The 18,314-nt window shown below is 33.4% G+C and overlaps 6 protein-coding genes and 3 pseudogenes across 9 annotated transcripts, besides 2 other annotated features; 2 read left to right on the top strand and 7 right to left on the bottom strand.

Annotated features, from left to right (window-relative positions):
- Positions 1–9,026: part of a mobile genetic element that runs on past the window's edge.
- On the bottom strand, positions 942–1,745 carry TVAGG3_1030770 (organellar and viral DNA polymerase type B; the record flags this gene model as incomplete). The annotated part of the gene is made up of 1 exon (XM_051255169.1): positions 942–1,745. A coding segment is annotated over one exon (804 nt), but the record flags the coding sequence as incomplete, so codon positions are not given.
- Positions 1,941–2,237, bottom strand: TVAGG3_1030760 (uncharacterized protein; the record flags this gene model as incomplete). Its single annotated transcript, XM_051255168.1, has 1 exon — positions 1,941–2,237. One exon carries the CDS (start codon positions 2,235–2,237, stop codon positions 1,941–1,943), a length of 297 nt encoding a protein of 98 aa, XP_051080742.1.
- On the bottom strand, positions 3,664–4,514 carry TVAGG3_1030750 (annotated as a pseudogene). Its single transcript has one exon. A coding segment is annotated over exon 1 (851 nt).
- On the bottom strand, positions 4,949–5,799 carry TVAGG3_1030740 (annotated as a pseudogene). Its single transcript has one exon. A coding segment is annotated over exon 1 (851 nt).
- Positions 5,845–6,428, bottom strand: TVAGG3_1030730 (annotated as a pseudogene). Its single transcript has one exon. A coding segment is annotated over exon 1 (584 nt).
- Positions 9,027–9,479: 453 nt separating the features above from the next.
- Positions 9,480–10,328, top strand: TVAGG3_1030710 (uncharacterized protein; the record flags this gene model as incomplete). The annotated part of the gene is made up of 1 exon (XM_051255167.1): positions 9,480–10,328. One exon carries the CDS (start codon positions 9,480–9,482, stop codon positions 10,326–10,328), a length of 849 nt encoding a protein of 282 aa, XP_051080741.1.
- A 14-nt stretch (positions 10,329–10,342) lies between these two features.
- TVAGG3_1030700 (serine threonine-protein phosphatase family) lies at positions 10,343–10,575 on the bottom strand (the record flags this gene model as incomplete). The annotated part of the gene is made up of 1 exon (XM_051255166.1): positions 10,343–10,575. A coding segment is annotated over one exon (233 nt), but the record flags the coding sequence as incomplete, so codon positions are not given.
- Positions 10,576–10,592: 17 nt separating this feature from the next.
- On the bottom strand, positions 10,593–10,955 carry TVAGG3_1030690 (uncharacterized protein; the record flags this gene model as incomplete). The annotated part of the gene is made up of 1 exon (XM_051255165.1): positions 10,593–10,955. One exon carries the CDS (start codon positions 10,953–10,955, stop codon positions 10,593–10,595), a length of 363 nt encoding a protein of 120 aa, XP_051080739.1.
- A 1,774-nt stretch (positions 10,956–12,729) lies between these two features.
- TVAGG3_1030680 (NCL1 related NOL1/NOP2/FMU SUN domain-containing family) lies at positions 12,730–14,514 on the top strand (the record flags this gene model as incomplete). The annotated part of the gene is made up of 1 exon (XM_001320905.1): positions 12,730–14,475. One exon carries the CDS (start codon positions 12,730–12,732, stop codon positions 14,473–14,475), a length of 1,746 nt encoding a protein of 581 aa, XP_001320940.1.
- Positions 14,515–17,474: 2,960 nt separating this feature from the next.
- Positions 17,475–17,671: a mobile genetic element.
- Positions 17,672–18,314: the final 643 nt, after the last annotated feature.

Genomic DNA, 18,314 nt, shown 5'->3' with positions numbered 1-18,314 from the left:
AAAATAACAGTTATATAATGAAATTTGGTCATTTTTTCACGATTTCAGGGATTTTTTTGACGAAGTGTCAAAGTTCTCTTCGTAAAAAAATAACAGTTATATAATGAAATTTGGTCATTTTTTCACGATTTCAGGGATTTTTTTGACGAAGTGTCAAAGTTCTCTTCGTAAAAAAATAACAGTTATATAATGAAATTTGGTCATTTTTTCACGATTTTCATGAGTTTTAGGCGACTGGGTTTTTTTTACTACTCGCAATTTTTCACGATTTTCATGAGTTTTAGGCGAGTAAGATTTTCTATCTTGTATAAAAGATATGATTTCAGGGATTTTTTTGACGAAGTGTCAAAGTTCTCTTCGTAAAAAAATAACAGTTATAGAATGAAATTTGGTCATTTTTTCACGATTTTCATGAGTTTTAGGCGAGTAAGATTTTCTATCTTGTATAAAAGATATGATTTCAGGGATTTTTTGACGAAGTGTCAAAGTTCTCTTCGTAAAAAAATAACAGTTATATAATGAAATTTGGTCATTTTTTCACGATTTTCATGAGTTTTAGGCGACCCCGAAAAAAGTCTGGGTCGCAATTTTTCACGATTTTCGTACGGAATCTCTATCCTCGGTTTTCCTCGGGTAGCAAACATATGAGGAAATTCATGAAATTTGGTCATTTTTTCACGATTTCAGGGATTTTTTTGACGAAGTGTCAAAGTTCTCTTCGTAAAAAAATAACAGTTATATAATGAAATTTGGTCATTTTTTTCAGCAAAAATATATTTTAGGGTAGATGGTTAGATCTCACCTCTTTTCTCACCTCTTTTTTCACCCCAGTTATTTTATAAGCGTTTTACATGAATTGTACGATGTATATTTGAAATTCTAAACAATTTTGTGGCTTCGATTTCTTCTTTTAGTACATCGAATGTTTTCACAATGCCGAATGTTTCTTTATATTTCTTCTTGACATCTGAAAGAAGGAAATCGTCAGCTGTTGGATAGTTTTTGTTTAGAAATGCTAACATGTCCATTTTGTTTTCTGCTGGTTTCTCTGCTTCTTTCTTTAAGTCAGCATAGTCGTTTCGCATACGTTCTATCTCTTTGACGGAGTAGTTATATTTCCTCATTGCTGCTTTACATTTAGAACATTGTGGGTTCATTTTAGCATTGTACATTGAAATTTGTCCTGCAAGTACAACTATAGCGTCAATGGTTTTCTTTAAATCTGAAGCAGTTGGTTTTATTTGTTCGTTCCATATTTTACCTCTTCTATCTTTATCTCTTATCTGCCATACACATTCAGCAACTAACGAAACAAAGTTGTCGTAGGTCTTAAATTCTTCAGATTTATATATGTCAATGAAATATACCATATCGCAGTCTTTGTCCATGACTTTGTGGTTGCAATGAAATCCAAGAAACTCATAGTTAACCTTACGTATGAACTTCTTTATTTCTACTGAGTCGGTTGGTCTGACTTCAATTTCTTCAAATTCTGGAATAGTAAGCTTTTGTTGTTGTATTTTAGGAAGTTTAGGTAGATGGTCGATGAGGTCCTGCATTTCATAAAGATATTGTTCATTTGTTTCATCTTTCGCACTACAGTCTAAATCTCCTTGGAGAAGTTCTTGCTTTATCTTCTGGATTTCTGTCTCAAAAGTATATGAAGAAGGAATGAAGCTTTTCATCTCTACTAACATTGAAGTTGGGTTCATAACTAAAGAGTTTGGTGCTGTTGTTGCTAACATGTTCTTACAATAAAAATAAAAAATATTTTTTTAAAAATACTAACTTTATTTTTTATGTTTTTTGTGAAAGTGTCAAAAATAAATTGTTTTCATGAGTTTTCTACGATGGTAGAAAAGAGGTGAGAAAAGAGGTTAGATCTAACCTTCTACCCTAAACTTTATTTTTGGTGAATTCAATAAAAATAAATGGTTCATTTACTCACAATATTTTTTTACAAAACGACCCCAAACTTTTAACTTCTTTTCTGCAGCTTCAAATGCTATCTTAGCGAGTTCATATTCTCTAAATTCTCTCTTTAAATCTTCTTGTTCCCATTGGTCTAGTTCGTATGGAGAATCTCTATAACCATAACATATCTCACGTTCATGTTCAAATTGTTTTTCGCACATTTTTCTAACTTCTTGTTCGAACAAAGGTTTAGCATTCTCTACTGTATCTTCAAGTTCTTCTTCATCTAATTTCTCATGAACTTTCTTGTCTATGGAGTCCATAATTTTTCCAACTGCTATGCAATATTTTGGAGAAGCCCACATTGCTATATAGTTTATAAGTCTTGGGTCTACATACGTTCCTCTAACCTGTTTGATTTCATCAGAAATTCCTGCATGAATTTTGTATAAAAACCAACCGCCGGAATTCCGGCGGTTGCTATATTCTTCACAAAATGCCTTATAATACTCTTCCCAGGACTTATTTTCCAACAACTTTCTAAAGTCTTTCCTAAACTGCTGACACATATTTGTTACATTTATATAACCATCCTTGTCTCTACGTAAGACTTCAATACCGTTGTAAGTGCTTTTGTGAATGTTTCGCCATTAGATTTGTTCGTGAACGTTTTTGCTTCGACTGACATTACTGTTCTTACAATAAAAATAAAAAATATTTTTTTAAAAAACTAACTTTATTTTTTATTTCGGGAAAATTCATGAAAATTCAACGGGTGAAAAATTAGGTGAAAAAACAGGTGAGATCTCACCACTTCACCTAAAATATATTTTTCAATACTTTTTCAGCACTTTTCCGTAGTTGTATATGAAAGACAATTCGAGATAAAAGTCATAGTACAATGGTATTATATGTTGCACACCATTTGTTGTGAACCAAACTTGAAAGTCAGAGAAACTGTTACTAGGTGGTTCGTAGAATTTAGAAGCAAAGTCATAAAAGTCCTTACCAATACATAGAAAACTATTGTTGCTTGAACTGAAACTTGCATGACACATAACATTTGAGGGTCAAACACGTTTTCTATAAACTGTCAAAATCTGCTGGTGGAAAGTATAAATTTAAATGGACCATCTGGTGGTAATGGTTCGTTCTGGTTTAGTAACCGAAGAAATTGTGCCAAGAACGTTTGTCTACTTTCCAAAATAAAAACTCTGTATCTCTTGGAGGGTTAATTTCAATCTTTTGAAATGAAAACGGTGGAGTTCATCTTGTCATTCTAGTTTCAGATAGTATGTTCCATTTAGTAAAGAGTCGTATTTTTCTTGAAATTCCCGAATAGTATTTGTTCATTTGAGTTTGGAAAGTCATTTAGAGTTTTCTCAAGACTTTCGTCTGAACGAACTGTAAAGATCCTCATTTCGTCAAATTTGTCTATTAGACCATCAGAACCTTTATACTGCCCATGAAAATATACTGCGAACATAAATGCGTTAGTTCTATTTGAAACAAAACTCTTCTAAATCCTATTGCCTTTGCATCTGAAGGACTTTGAAGCCAACGAATTGGATAGTCAAACCTGTATACTCGGGATGAAATTTCTTCATCTGAAATAGTCCTACCAGCATTTGTATAGATATAGTCTAACGGTTTTGTATCTGCTACTTTTGTTCTTTGTTTTTCAACCTGAAGCATTTAATATATGTAAAAATATATGGTTTAAAAAACGTTTTTACTTCATGCAATTTTTTACTTCATGCAATGTTTTATTTCTGTGCCGTCTTCAAGTATGCCCCAGTACTTACGCTTGGAGAGGACATGAACTTCGGTGAAAATTTTGTCCAATTTGAATCGACCCATCTTTTCACCGACCATGCCCATTTCAATGAGTTTGTTGTACCCTTCTTCGTTCGTCATGAGTGCGTCAATGTTCTCATAGTAAACCACAACTTTGGATTTGACTTCGGAGAAGAATTTGTTGTAGTTGTCAAGGACTGCCTTTGCGAACTGAGGGTAAGACCAATGTTCGACAATAGATTTTAATGTGGTTACTAAGCCATTTTGACCTTGAGTGAACTCGTACTTCAAAACAAAAGGAGAAAACCTTTCAACAAAGTTGTCGACCTTCTCATAATGTTTACTCTTCATCTCTTGAGGTTTCTTAATGGAATATCCCCATGTCGAATTCATAAGCAATTTGAGTGTCATTGCAAGTTTGGGGTTTGAAGCTTTCCTAATATCATACAGTTGTTGTATGACTTTTCCAACTGTATAGTTCCTTCCCGGGAACTCACCATCTTCGTTTGGAATTCCAGTCGGAATATATTGGACAAACCTCATGTACGCAGCGTTAAGGTCGACATAGTATATCTTTTTTTTGAGTCGAACTTGTCACAACCAATTGGTCCAGTTTGTGGAAATTCAAGTGAGTCTCTTATCTTCTGAGAAACTTCTCCTGTTATCTCATAAACATCGTCGAAGCAACCCGTTTCATATAAAACCTTCTGACCTAACTCAGATGCTCTCCAATACAATTTGACGTCAATTGGATGTCTCAATGGAAGTTTGTTTATAGCATCTTGAAGTTCTTGCAACCTCATTGGAAGTTCTTCTGGTTCAGGTTGGTATCCGAACAATCCAACTCCTTGTGGAATTGTGTATTCTTTTGTACTAGAACTTTGTCTGGAACAACTTTTGGTCTTGCTAACAGTGAAAAGTTTGTTTCGTCTTTTGGTACAAAAGTTTCTGTCAGCTTGTCATCTGGAATTGGTTCCAACAAACCTTTCTCGAAAAGAATGTTTACAGCTCTGACAATGTTGCACTTGCCTTTTCCGAACAATGGGTTTGTAAGACTTTCGTTCAACATGAAGTGGTTGTGGACAATTACAATCTTCAACCATGGCAATTTGAAGTCAACAACATAGTCGTCATGTGAAGAACCTTTAGCTGTAGGTATGTTGACTCGGATATTGACATTTGCCAACGGTGCAATTTTTGCCAATTGACCTCTGAGAATGTACCTTGTCTTCACACATGACTCAAGATACTTCATTTTCTCATCTGTAACAAGACCAGAGTTCCTGAGACATGTAAGAATACAAGGTTCATTGACAATTGTTTCAATTGAATTGTAAATTCCATACCTTGTCAAGTCAATGTCAGACTTATTTCTGAACGGGAAGTATCCAGCATGTTGTCTGACTGCTTGAGGGTTAGGTTGGTACCATTCGAACTTGACACTTGCAATTCCTTCAATTGCATTCAAAATGTCTGAGTCGGAGTCAACCATTTGTTCTCTCTTTGTAGTCTTGAAAGCGTCAAGAAGCATTGCAGCTGTTGTGACATTGCCATATGCATAGTAAATGTGACCATCCAAATCTGTTATGGTCAATCTGAGATTGTGTCCTTTCTTATTTCCGTCTTGTATGGCAGCAAGTACACCCATGAAGCCTTCTTTGTTCTTTCCTTCGTCAAAGTTTACTGTAAAGGTTCGACCAGAAGTAATTTGACTTCTAACTTCACGGTACTTCTCATATGCATATCTTGTTCTTTTCATGGGAGCATGTGCGTCTTCACCTTTTCCTTTTTCCTTCTCAAAGGATGCAATTGTTCGTCATGTTTCCAGTAGAATCTGGCAAAGCCGTCGTGTCCTTCAACTTGAGGTTCACTAACATCGAAAGGCATGTCCATAAGACGTTCTTCTTCTAACCTCTCTAGTCTGTTTGGATAATTTGCACGTGCTGTTTCCAAATCCATTTCGTAGCGAAGACCAGACAATTTGTCATAGACTTTTATGGGTCTTCCCTTCCTATATTTAAACTTCTTCGAAACTCTCCAACCATATCTTTGCAACTCTGCTTTTATTCTAGCAGATTTTCTATCCATTCTATATGGGGGCATTTTTATAAAAATAAAAAAATATTTTTTTCTTTACTTTACATAACCGCCTGCTGCCATAAGTCTTTGACGCCAACCCATACCAGCTAATGAAGGTTGACTTGGTTTAGTTTGGAAACTAAACTTTGGTTTTGGTTTATCTTCAGTTTTTGGTTTTTCTTCTTCTATCGGTTTTTCGTCACTTTTCGGTTTCTCTGACTTTACTTCACTTGCAGGAACAGTTGTGTCGTCAACATCTTCATAAATATCATATGCCATTTGTTTTTGTTTTCCTTTCAACTTTTGTGTTTGTTGTAAAGTTTAGAATATTTCGACTCTAAGTCAATGAGATGTTTTATAATGAACTGTTGGTCAGTGAAGTAAACTTTTCCATCTGTTGTCTCGAAAGCTCCTTCAGACTTCAATATTTTATTTGTGAGAGTCTGTTTCTTTTTTGAGATACTAGCCGTTCCATTTTTATGAAAAGTGACTTTGTAGTTAGGGTTTGTATTTCCAGACCTGGCACTTTCTATTATTGAATTTTTCTCTTCATCTGTAAGTTCTTTGACAGGTTTTGACAATGGTTCTGAACTTTTTGTTTGTGGTGTCAAATCTACCGTTTCAACTTCTTCGGTCATTTCATCTCAGTAAAAAATTTTAGTTTGGTTTGTTTTCAACTGGTTGTTGTTGTTTTTAAGTCGGTCTAAAACTTCCTGAGGTATAGGAAGAACTTGACAAACACGTTGTGTAACTGCTGGAAGCCGACAAATCCATCTTGAACCCATTTGTCTCAATGCTGTATTGTTCATTTCATCTCAGTAAAAAACTTTACATTCCCCAACGTTGAGGCGGTTGAGGTTGGTTATTGTTTACCCATTGTTGTGCATGGTTATATCCTCTGTTAAAGAATCTTTCACCTTGGTCCATATAGTGTCCTGCTTGGTTATAGTAGTCATTTGCTTTGTTATAATAGTTTCCTGCTTGTCTTCCTACATTGTCCATCCATCCTTGAACTTTTCCTCTTGTTTCAGGATTTGGAATAAGATTTGTTGCATCTCGTGCTACATCCCAACCTTTCTGTACAGTTTGTATAATAGGTTGTGCTTTCTCTTTAAGTATACCTAATGTACTCAAAATCTTCCTTCCAACTCCAAATACACCTCTGGCTATTGTTCCCACTGCGGGTAAAAATCTGGATGCAACTCCTGCTAACGCGCCAAATAAACCCATTTCTTATGGGTTAAAAAATGACGAATCCAAACAAGGACCCCTATGTTTCTAAAGCGACAAAGAAAGCACTCATGGTAAAAAATCTTTAGTTCAACACCAAATGCTTGGTTTATGGATATCTTGGAAAACATTCCGAGAGTTAGAACAGATGGACCACCATACTGGCTAATATTTGTCGGTCAAAACACAAGATACTGTGAAGCCATACCATTACAGTCCAAAAATATTTTAGATATCTTAGCAGCTTTGACAATATTGTTGACAAATACCATCCAACAAAACTAACATCTGACTGTGAAAGTTCTTTCAAATCAGACGATGTAAAAAACTATCTGCGTTCAAAAAATGTAAACCAATATTTCATTGTCGACCAAAACCATTCTGCTCTTGGTGTCATTGACGGTTGTATAAAAATTGTTAAGAGACTTAAACCAACCACAAGGTGGTGAAGCAAATGAAATGTCATATGACGACAAATATAGACACTTCTCCATGGCAAAGATGAGACAAGTTTTAAATATTTACAATAGCCGTAAACAAAAAGGTTTGGGAAACCACTCCCCGAAGAAATGAAAAACAACCCTGACTTAGAGAAAGACTATATATTTAATAATTTAGTCAAAAGAGACAAACAAGAAAGAATGCCGGGCTTCAAACTTCAGAAAGGTGACAAAGTAAAAATAGAAATACCTAAACGCGACCCATATGAAAATACTATTGACTATGACAACAATGGGAACCCGACAGGTACTCACATTCGTGTTCGTAAAAATAGAAGAAAGTATACAAGAGAATATTATGAAGTTTTAGGCAAACATGGCAAAATGTACACACTGCAAGCAGAAGATAAAACTACTTGTCAGACCTCGTTTCAAACTTGTCAAAGTTCAAGGTGTATACTTTCAAAGACAGTTCCTAACAAATATAAGACAACTCCTGACGAATATGCTAAAGAAGTTGAAAATGACGACTAAGCATTTCTATACCATGCGTAAACTGTCATGTAAGGTGGCATGTAGTCTTTACTTTGTCCCGTTGTTTGCGTATACCCTGAAACGCGATGTGTATGGTTTCCATCTCCCTGAGTGTTACCCCAGAAACAATTTATAGCAAACTGAACGTTGTCTTTAACATCATATCCTTTACCTTTTGTCATTCCTGACCAATCCCAAAATTTATGCTTATGCCAACCTGCTTGAGATGTACTTAAATCTATGTAGTGACTGTGTGCAGGTAAATTTTCACCTGAAATCGTTTTACTTCCACCTGTTTCCTTTGAAGAGTTTGCACAATACAAAAACCTGTCGACTATTTGAGTCCAAGTTCCAAAACCAAGTACTGTTTCTGGTCTGGTAGAGTTCACTGACGTATAAATAGAGCCTATAGGATATAATGTTTGAAGCATTTCTGTCTTTAATGTTTGAAGCTCTGTTTTGTCAGCCTTCTTATCTAACATTGCTGGTAGTTCATATGCTTCAAAGTTTCTGGCATGACTTTCAATGTTCCTGCAACTGTTATCTAAATTGTTTAGTGTATCTTTTACGCTTGTACTTGGATTCTCTAAAGGTGCACTTGAACCAAGGTCAAAGTTCAATATTATGTCGTCTGCTGTAAAAGTTGTAAAACTTGTATGTGTATGAGTCTTATTTGCTTTCTTCTCTAACTCATCGTTAACATATGTTTTATCCGCTTTAAGGTCTAAACATCCTGAAACCCATCCTGTATCGGCTTTACTTTTTAAAATCTTCGATGTCCATTCATGGTACCAGTCAACCCTTTCTTTCATTTCGTTATCTTTTTCATCCACATATTCCTTATCTGCTTTCTTCTCTAACTTACTAGCCACACATGCTAACTCATCGTTAACATATGTTTTATCTGCTTTCTTTCAAGGCTAACGTTTAAGTCTGTTATTTCAGAATAGAATGTGTATGTCCAACGGCACTTTTACTGTTTAAGGTTTCTTGTAAGTTTGTAATATTTGCAATGGTATGTATATGAGTCTTTTTAGAATATTCGTTTTCAGCTCTTGTCACTTCACTTGACATTTTATTGTCAACATATGTTTTGTCTGCTAGTTCAGGATGAGTATGTTCTTTTGTTGCATAAGCTTTGTTAGCTCTTTCTTCTTCTTTTGCTATTGCATCGTCTACATATGTTTTGTCTGCTTTGTTGTCAACATCTGCTTTCAAAAGAAGTTCATTTATAGGTTTCTCGTTTAAAGTTCCTTTTGTTGGATTTATACAAACAGTATGGTTCTTATTGTCTTGAAACAGAAACTCATCTGTCATTGGGTTTAATGTCAGTTTTAAGTTTCCTTCTTTCAATGACTCAGATATCTTAGAATAGTTTGAAAAGTTTGTTGTGTTCTTATTTAGAGCTTGTATAATGAGTTGTCGGTTGTGTTGTATTTCTCTCATAGACGCTGTTTCATTTGACATTTTTATTCTAGATAAAATATGCTTTCAATAGAAAAAGAAAATTCAAGAGTTGCTACAACTAAACCATTAGATGAACTTTTTACGAATGTCGGTCAAAAGTTTGAGACAGAGACCGTAAAGCATGAAGGCTATCGTTTTGACTACCCGTTAAGATGGTTAAGAGACCCATCTGTCACAAAAGCTATTGGCTTTCGTAGAATGAAGTTCATTTCAGAAGCCATACATGGTTTCCCATTTACAGTCGGTTTTGTAGTTCGATACTATAACAAAGAAAAACGTATGTATGAGAAATTTGAACAGGGAAAACTTTTACAAGTTAGTTTGCTTGTAAACTTAGAAACAACTCTTCAAGCTTTTCAAGAAAAAATAAACGACATCTATATCGAATATGCAAACCAGTATAACATTGACGAGGGAGAGTACCATCTCGATATTATATATGACAGGAAAAATGCAACTGTTAAAATCAATAGAATAGAAGACCTTGGAGAAAACGTTTATATTTCTACAAAATATAACAACTTGGCATGGTATAGATTTCTGAGGATGTTAAATCAGCCTGCAGAATATCCAGTACACCCGGACTTTTATGAAGTCGAAAACCCTAATGGAACATATGAAAATGTTTTCGACTCAGATGCTATTATAGTTTATGCTTCATTTTCTGGTGCACAAAACTCTTTTTTATGCTTGGCAAATGACTTTTACGAAAAACCTACAAAGCTATATGAACCACCAAGTGGAAGTATTTCAGACTTTCAAGTATGGTTTACAACAGATGGAAGAAAGAGAATAGTTCCATTATACCATGCGTTTTACTTAGAACTTAGTTTCATATACAACTACTATCGAACGGTAAAAATATAATTTTTTAATACGGTTGAGGTGTTGGATTTGGTTGCCAACTAGACTGTGGTGCAGGTTCAGGCTGTTGTATAACAGGAGCTTGTTCTTCTGGTTCAGGGTCTTTAGGTATAATACCAACGAACTGACCTACTCTTTTACCAATATTTTTGACTCCGTTCCAAATTCCTCTTCCGACAGATTTTATTCCATTCCATATACCTCTTCCAACATTTCGAAAGAAGTTTCCTATTCTTCCAAAGAAACCCATTTACTACGTGTAAAAATCTAATGTCCGCCTAGTCTCTTACGTTTCCTGTTGAGTTCCATAGCATTCTTTAACTGGAGCTCATACATTCTGTTTCTCCTCTGGTAGAAAACATATTCTGGGTCAACTCCTGTGTTCGCGTCATCTGCATAAAGTTGTTTATATCCCACTTCAGGGTTTGTATAAAACTCTTTCCATCTCATATTTGCATACCATGGTGGCAAACCTAACGCAGCGTCATTTGACATGGCAGTTTGCATTTGTACATCTGTTGGCACTTGACCATAGTTTGCCATTGCAGTTTGTATTCTAACTTCATTTGGAATATTCTCTGGGTTTGGTTGTCCAGGTTGCTGTGCATTTGCTAAGTTCTGTGCGTCCATTTAATATTAGATAAAAATATCTCTTACGAGTACATATACTGAACATTTGCAGGCATTGGTTCATCTTCATATTCTCTGTATTTTTCTGCCACGTCAAATAAATAAATGACACAATGGAAAAAACCTAAAACAAGTAGTCCTATTTCAAACCACATTTACTTACTAGTAAAATTTCTTTGTTATGACACTTTCTCCGGTTTATAGGACCTCTCTCATATTCTATCTTGTCATATCTAAACTCATAGTCATGTATGTCCTCTAACCATCTCATAACGGTTTCCAAACCACTTTTATCGGATGTAAAGTAAAAGCATGGATGGTTATGTAAAACGTCTAAAGTTTCTAAAGAGTCTCTCAAAGTCCAGTCTACTTGGTATTGAAAATCGCATGTGTTATAGAACGGCGGGTCCACTATAAAGAAAACATTTTCCTTGTCTTTATATTTTTCATACAACTCTGTCCAACGACATCTCACAAACTCTATACCCTCAATATATTTTTCTATGTCCTCTTTGAAAACATTTGTATAGTTAAGATATAAAACGTTTGACATAAGTGTTTCAATGTCATGAACTCTTATAGAACCACTATATAATAGTCTAGCAGATATACTATCCCAGTCTATATATTCTGCTTTTTTCAAAACCTCTCTCACAATATTTTTGTTATCTAATGGTATACGTTCCATCTTACCTATAGGTATCTTTTCTTTTAACTCTTTCAATATATTGTTTGTGTCTGGTATATGTTTGAGACGGTCCATATAGTTGTCGAAGTCATTGCATATAATCTTTGAGTCTGGGAATATTGTATGGCACAAATGGGATATATAGAAACTTCCACCGAACAAATCTACAAATGTTAGACCATTCGGTAGTTTCTTAAGTTCTCTCAATAGAATATCTTTACATCTACTCTTATTTCCAAAGAATGGTAACGGTGGTTTTGTAAAATTCATTTATATATAATAATAAAAATGTTTTTTCCTGAAAAGTGACAGAAAAGTGACAAAACATGAAAACATATATAATTTGTGAAAAGCGACACATTATATAATGTTTTCGACCCAGAAGAAGGCTTCTCAAAGTATACTTCCTTGGAACGCCTGTAACTTTTCCTGTAGCGACGATAGACCCTTACTTGTCCGGACAAAGTTATACTAAACATCTTCAGGGCTAGAGGGCACGAAGTGCCTGGAGGCCCCACTACCTTTTTTTTTTTTTTTTTTTTAATGAACAAATATTATTCTTGATGTGAGCAAATAATTTTTATAAAAGAATTTGATCCAATGGATTACTCCATTTTGCATTTCATGATGCCAATCAAGATGATTTTGATATGTTACATTAACTATTTGACAGATGAAACTAATTATAAATTGAAATTTTTCATGATAATCTTATAATTATCAGTAAATCACAGTATTGTATATACGAACTCATGCAATATATAAGAAGTTAGTATATGAATACAAATATAAAGCTTTAAATGCTTAAATGATCAAAGATACAACAATAACAATGTATTTCTACTAAATTGGGGTTCCAAAACACATCCACACTTCTTTAAAATGAGTACAAAGCAAAAGACAATACTTACCTTTATTATAATACTTAATATATAATCAATGAATCTATATGTCAACAAACCTTCCATATAGATCATGAAACAGATCATGCAACAAAAAACATATATGACATATAATTCAACAGCTTCATAATTCAATGTAGTGAATAAAAAAAGAGTATCAAAATAATTTTGTCACTTTTATTCCATGGAAAAAGAAGGATTTGCACCAAAGGTCGCCAAATTCTCAGACATGTACTTGAAGTACTATCATGATATATTCGTTCCAAATATCATGAGTGAGGAAGAAAATCAGCAAATGCAAGAGATTTTCAAAACTCCTCTTCCAATTGTCTTCAGAATCGCTAAAGACACACCTCATTTCGATGACTTATGCCAGCAGACAGAAAAACATTTCGAAAATTTAACATCTAAAGGATTTAAATGTGAAAAGAAAACATCTTTACCTCCAGAATTCGGCGCTGTCTACCAAGTTGATATGACAGAATCTGCATTCAGAAGAGATGAGTCTACAGCTGATTTTCGCTATTGGTTAAGAAATAATATCAAAATGGGTTATATTCGTCGTCAAGAGCTTGTTTCTATGATTCCACACCACTTCATGCAAGTTTCTAAGGATGATGTTATACTCGATATGTGCGCTAGCCCTGGTTCAAAGACATCTCAGATTGTAGAGAGTCTTTCTCAAGGAAATGGCCTTGTTATTGCTAACGATATCGATCTTAAACGCTGTTACACACTCTTACATCAAGTCCAAGAGATCGGAACTTCAAAAGTTCTTGTAACTTGCAATGCAGCACAATATTTACCTGATTTCGGCATAAAGTTCGACAAAATACTTGCAGATGTTCCATGTTCAGGCGATGGAACAGTCAGAAAAGACTCAAACGTTGCTTCATCTTGGAAACCAAATAATTCAACAGCAATGCACGGCTTACAACGCGCAATTCTCAAACGAGGCCTCGAATTACTCAAAGTAGGTGGCACATTAGTCTACTCTACCTGCTCAATGAACCCAATTGAAGATGAAGCCGTAATTGGTTCAGTTCTTTCAGAAATCCCAGGTTGCGTAGAGATAGTAGATACTTCCTCAATATTCCCAACCCTCAAACGCCATAGTGGCCTCACATCTTGGCCAGTTTACACCGTATCAAAAGAAAATCCAAATGAAATGCTCAGATACGAGCTCCATAGCGACGTACCAGATAATCTCAAAGGCCAAGTATCCAAAACGATGTTCCCTTCTGGCGTTGAAGGCTTAAATAATTGTATGAGATTTTTCCCGCATTACGAGAACTCCGGAGGTTTCTTTGTAACTGTTCTTAAGAAGCTGAAAGATTTCGACCGCATTTCTGGCGACAAACCCCAGAAACCAGTCAAAGAAGCTCCATTTATTCCATTAGTCAAAAATTTCCCAGAACTATGGGACGAGATCAAGGATCTTTACGGTCTGAAGGATTTCCCAAGCGAACAGCTCTTCGCGCGCAACGAGAGCAACGCAAAGAACGTTTACATCCTTTGTAAACCATGTTCTGAATTAGTGTCCTCTATCGGCTGTCAAAAAATAAACGTCGTGGCCGGTGGTGTAAACATTTTTACACGGAAAGATGACACTATATATCCATCTGCTGACGGTGCCATATTTATTACACCGCACGCAACTAGACAGATCATAGAAGTCATTCCTGAAGACGTGAAGAAACTTTTGGAAGGTGGTCCAAGTGGAGCATCAAACAAAGATTTGTCTGAAAAGGCTCAGGAGGCAATAAAGAACTCCAAACAAGGCGGCTGTTTGATACAAGTGCCTGGAACAAGGTTTGTTTACGGAGGAATGATATTTAAAGCAAGTATCGCTGTTTATGTGAAGAAAGACATCATCACTCTTGAATTGCAGAAACTTCAGATCGCTTATCCTGATTTGTTTCCAAAATAAAATAATATTTTTATAGAGTTTACTATTTTAAAATCAAATCTTTTTTTGTTTTAAAATCGCATTTATCATTTTCTGGAATTCTCTCAATCACTAAGGATGTACTTACGCCCATCTGACTTTAAAGACAAGGAATTAATGTACCCTTAAATACAATATTTTTATTTTTAATTTTGACAAAGAATATCCGAAAGTGGTAAGAGCACTTCGCGCCGATGTCTATAATTTGAATTATTGTCAAATGGGCCTACATTCACTCTTAAATAAAAAAAGATAGTGCTTGAGAAACTCCTTTTCAAGATACAAAGGGGAAAAAATAAAATTTGTATTTTTAAATAAAAAAGATAATAATATAAAAACTCCTCTTGAATGAGCATCAAGAAAAAATAACATTTATATTTTTAAGGATACCCTTACATTGCGTAGTTAGAAAGAGAATATGATATTGTCATGATTGCTAAAGTTTTAGGCTCCAGAAATGAATATACATCAAACTGAAACAATTGATAAATTGAATGAACTTTTGAGAGGTTCTCAAATAAAAAAAATTATCTAATTTTTTACAATATTACTATTATTTTATCCACATATGTATATATAGTAATTTGAGAAAACTTTTAGGAAAAAATAAGTTTAATAAAAATCTGAATTTTACTTGTTGTGGGATTGTTATTAATTGACACTCCAGACGTATTACTAATAGTTATGCGTATGCAATTAAAGTATTTCTGATGGACAAAATGTGAGATTTTATATCAGATAATTCATTTCTACTATTAAGTTATTCATTTATGAGTTTGCACTTATTCGCACTAAATAAATAACTATTAAAAATTGTTTTAATTAATTGACACCATATAATAGAGTGAATTTTGTTTGATCAAACAACAATAGATGATAGATATAAAGCCAAGAAACTTGCTATTAATATGCTCTACTTGCTATTTCAATGTAAGTATGATATTTTCTAAATGTTTCGTTCAGATAATTTAGATATATTAGTCAAAATTTGAAATTTTAATAGCACATATATTAAAAATAATTATTATTCATAAAAGATTAATGAAATAGTAAAAAAATCAATCAAATTATAAAAATACAACATTTAGAAGAATTCTTATTATCCTTCAAAAAGTCAGTATTTCTGCTGTAATTTTCTACAACATTGTAGTTATTGCACTTTGTCTATGGATTTGTATATATGTTATATATAAATTATATATCTAAACTGCCATAAGTGCAATTTTTATATAAATTGTTTATTTCTTTAACAATTTCATATGAAATATGCTTTTTTAAGCGTATCAAAGCTGTGTTCTTAATGTGCATGGATATATCAAGAAAAATGTCGAAAAAAAAATGTGAATTCACAAATTCACTGAATTTTCACCGTTTTTTGAATTTTGCTACAGCACTAATATTAAATAATACTAAAATCTTCTGTCTTTGTAAAAGAATAAATTCTGACAAAAAGTGCTCGTTTAAATTTAATGATCATCTGTATGACTAAGTGGTAAAAAGTGTTTATGACCAAAAAAGGGTTACATGCTTAGTCTATTTTTCTGACAGGATACTCTAGATTTACATGATCTCTATTTCATATCTCCGTTTTTAGATTCTTCGACAGATTTTATGATAGAAAACCAAGATTAACAAATTTCCGGCATGTTAATGAAGAAATCTGCAGCTACCCTCAATATTATTTCAATAATCAGTATCGTTTCTCTTACAATTTATTTTTTTCTCAATAATTTAACAAGAAATAACAATACACACTTGGTTTTACGTATAAAAGCTAAGTGTCGAACTTAATCAACATTACTTACTTAGCAAATGAATATTTTTGTGGTTGCGAGTTCTGAATGCTGAAGTTTTAGATTTCTCTATAAATGATATCATTGCACTTACAATGTTGTTCCAGCCTATCGCATAAATCATAGAAAATCCAAAAAAAAAATAATATAAAGAAAATTCATGTCATGAAGTTCAAAAAATACCGTGTAACATTAAAATTTGTTATGCATAATACATTTTAGCTATTATTGATTTTTTTTAATTTTCGAGAAATTGAATGGTGAGTCCGATAGAGAAATTTTTAAAAATCCTAGTGCCTCATAGAAGTAATTTCCCTCGTCTCCCATACTTCCAAATGTATGCATATGACATAAACTTTTATGCATTACACAAGTGGCCAATAATATCTATAGAGTAAAAAATTAGAAATTTAATTTTTTTATATGATAGTTATATTTCAGATTTGCGAGCGTAACTTTTTTCTCCATGGCATACTTGTTTTAAGAGCAAATGATCAAAATCGTCCTTCAATTATTGAAGGAGCTGATATCTTTTGAAAATTGAATTGAAAGGGTATTCAATTTTCAAATTTCCTCTCAATTTTGGAAACATATCAACTCTATGAATTAACAATTATGTGCCTTCACAGTTTATCAGTCATATAAGGTGCTTATAAAGAAAAAAGTTACGCTCGCAAAATATGTTTTTATATAGATTTCACATAAAATAATTATGTAATTTCTAAAAAGAATATTTTTGTTCTTGAATATTAAAGTGTATTGTAGTTTAAAAAGTTTTAAATATGTTGCTAAAATTTCAGGTTTATAGCTCATGTCTAGCATGACTTCTTCGTATGCGCAAAAAATCTGACACGTAAGGGTATCCTTAAATAAAAAAGATAGTAATATAAAAACTCCTCTTGAATGTGCATCAAGAAAAAAAAATATTTTTTTTCACCAGACACGATGCAAAAAGGATTATTTGAAAAACGAAATTGATGATTTCGGATTTCCTTTGAGAATTTAAAACAGAAACACAATTCAAGGCTCGCTTCAAAATAATAAAATTTAACAATTCTTTTAATCATTTAAGGGGCCCTAAAGACGATAGACCTTCCATCATATTGAGTACTGAGAATCAGGGTGATCCATACATTTGAACTCTAATAAGGTTATATTTGTGATGTTTACATATCATCTTTAGGGCATCACTCGCACCTTTAACTTTGGTATCGAGATATTTTTCCATGATTTTTACAGATATGATATATGGTAATATATCATATCTATAATCAATCAAAATAGCTAAAAATATTTACTATATATGGAAGTATACAAAAAAAAGTTTAGTCTTAAAACACAATTGATCAAAATTGGGGGTTTTGACAAACCGACTACGGCTCACCATTCAATTTTTCATTAGCCACATTCATATAAACTGACACCAATACTAATCCCAATAATATTTTGTTCAACCAATAATCAAAAACGCCCATATAACCTTCATCTTTCGATCTACGTTCTAGTTTTTCTGCTCCAGGTGCATGTTGATTGTATCTAAATGGAAATTGATTTCTATCTAATGAGATCACTTTTTCAACTGTAATATCAATTACTTCGTCAACTAGTTTAAAGAATATCATTTCAGAAATCGGATACAATCCAAGAATTCTGAAAAATAGATATAAATATACACCAAAATTGCTTGTCAATAAATTGAATATTCTTGAATTCTTTTTGTTTATGCAAACCAAACGTGTGTCAGGGTCATCGTCCACAATCAATGGATCATAAGTATACCTTCTAACGCGGTTACTAATTCCCCGATTTATGTTTTGCAAAAAATAATTGTATCTTTCTATTGCCTCATCATTTAGAGTGTATTTTTCTTTCAACCGATAAATAACTATTTTTCCTTCATTATCCGCAATATTTAATGGACGATATTTCCATGATCCATAATTAAAATTGTACCTTTCTTGTATAATTTCATCAGGTGGTCTCCATTCACTATAGTGGTTTAACGATATTTTATAACAAGAAATCATT

Source organism: Trichomonas vaginalis, chromosome I (assembly GCF_026262505.1).
Source record: "Trichomonas vaginalis G3 chromosome I, whole genome shotgun sequence".
NCBI lineage: Eukaryota > Parabasalia > Trichomonadida > Trichomonadidae > Trichomonas > Trichomonas vaginalis.
Note: the sequence above shows the minus strand (reverse complement) of the source record. Positions and strands in the feature narration are given on the sequence as shown.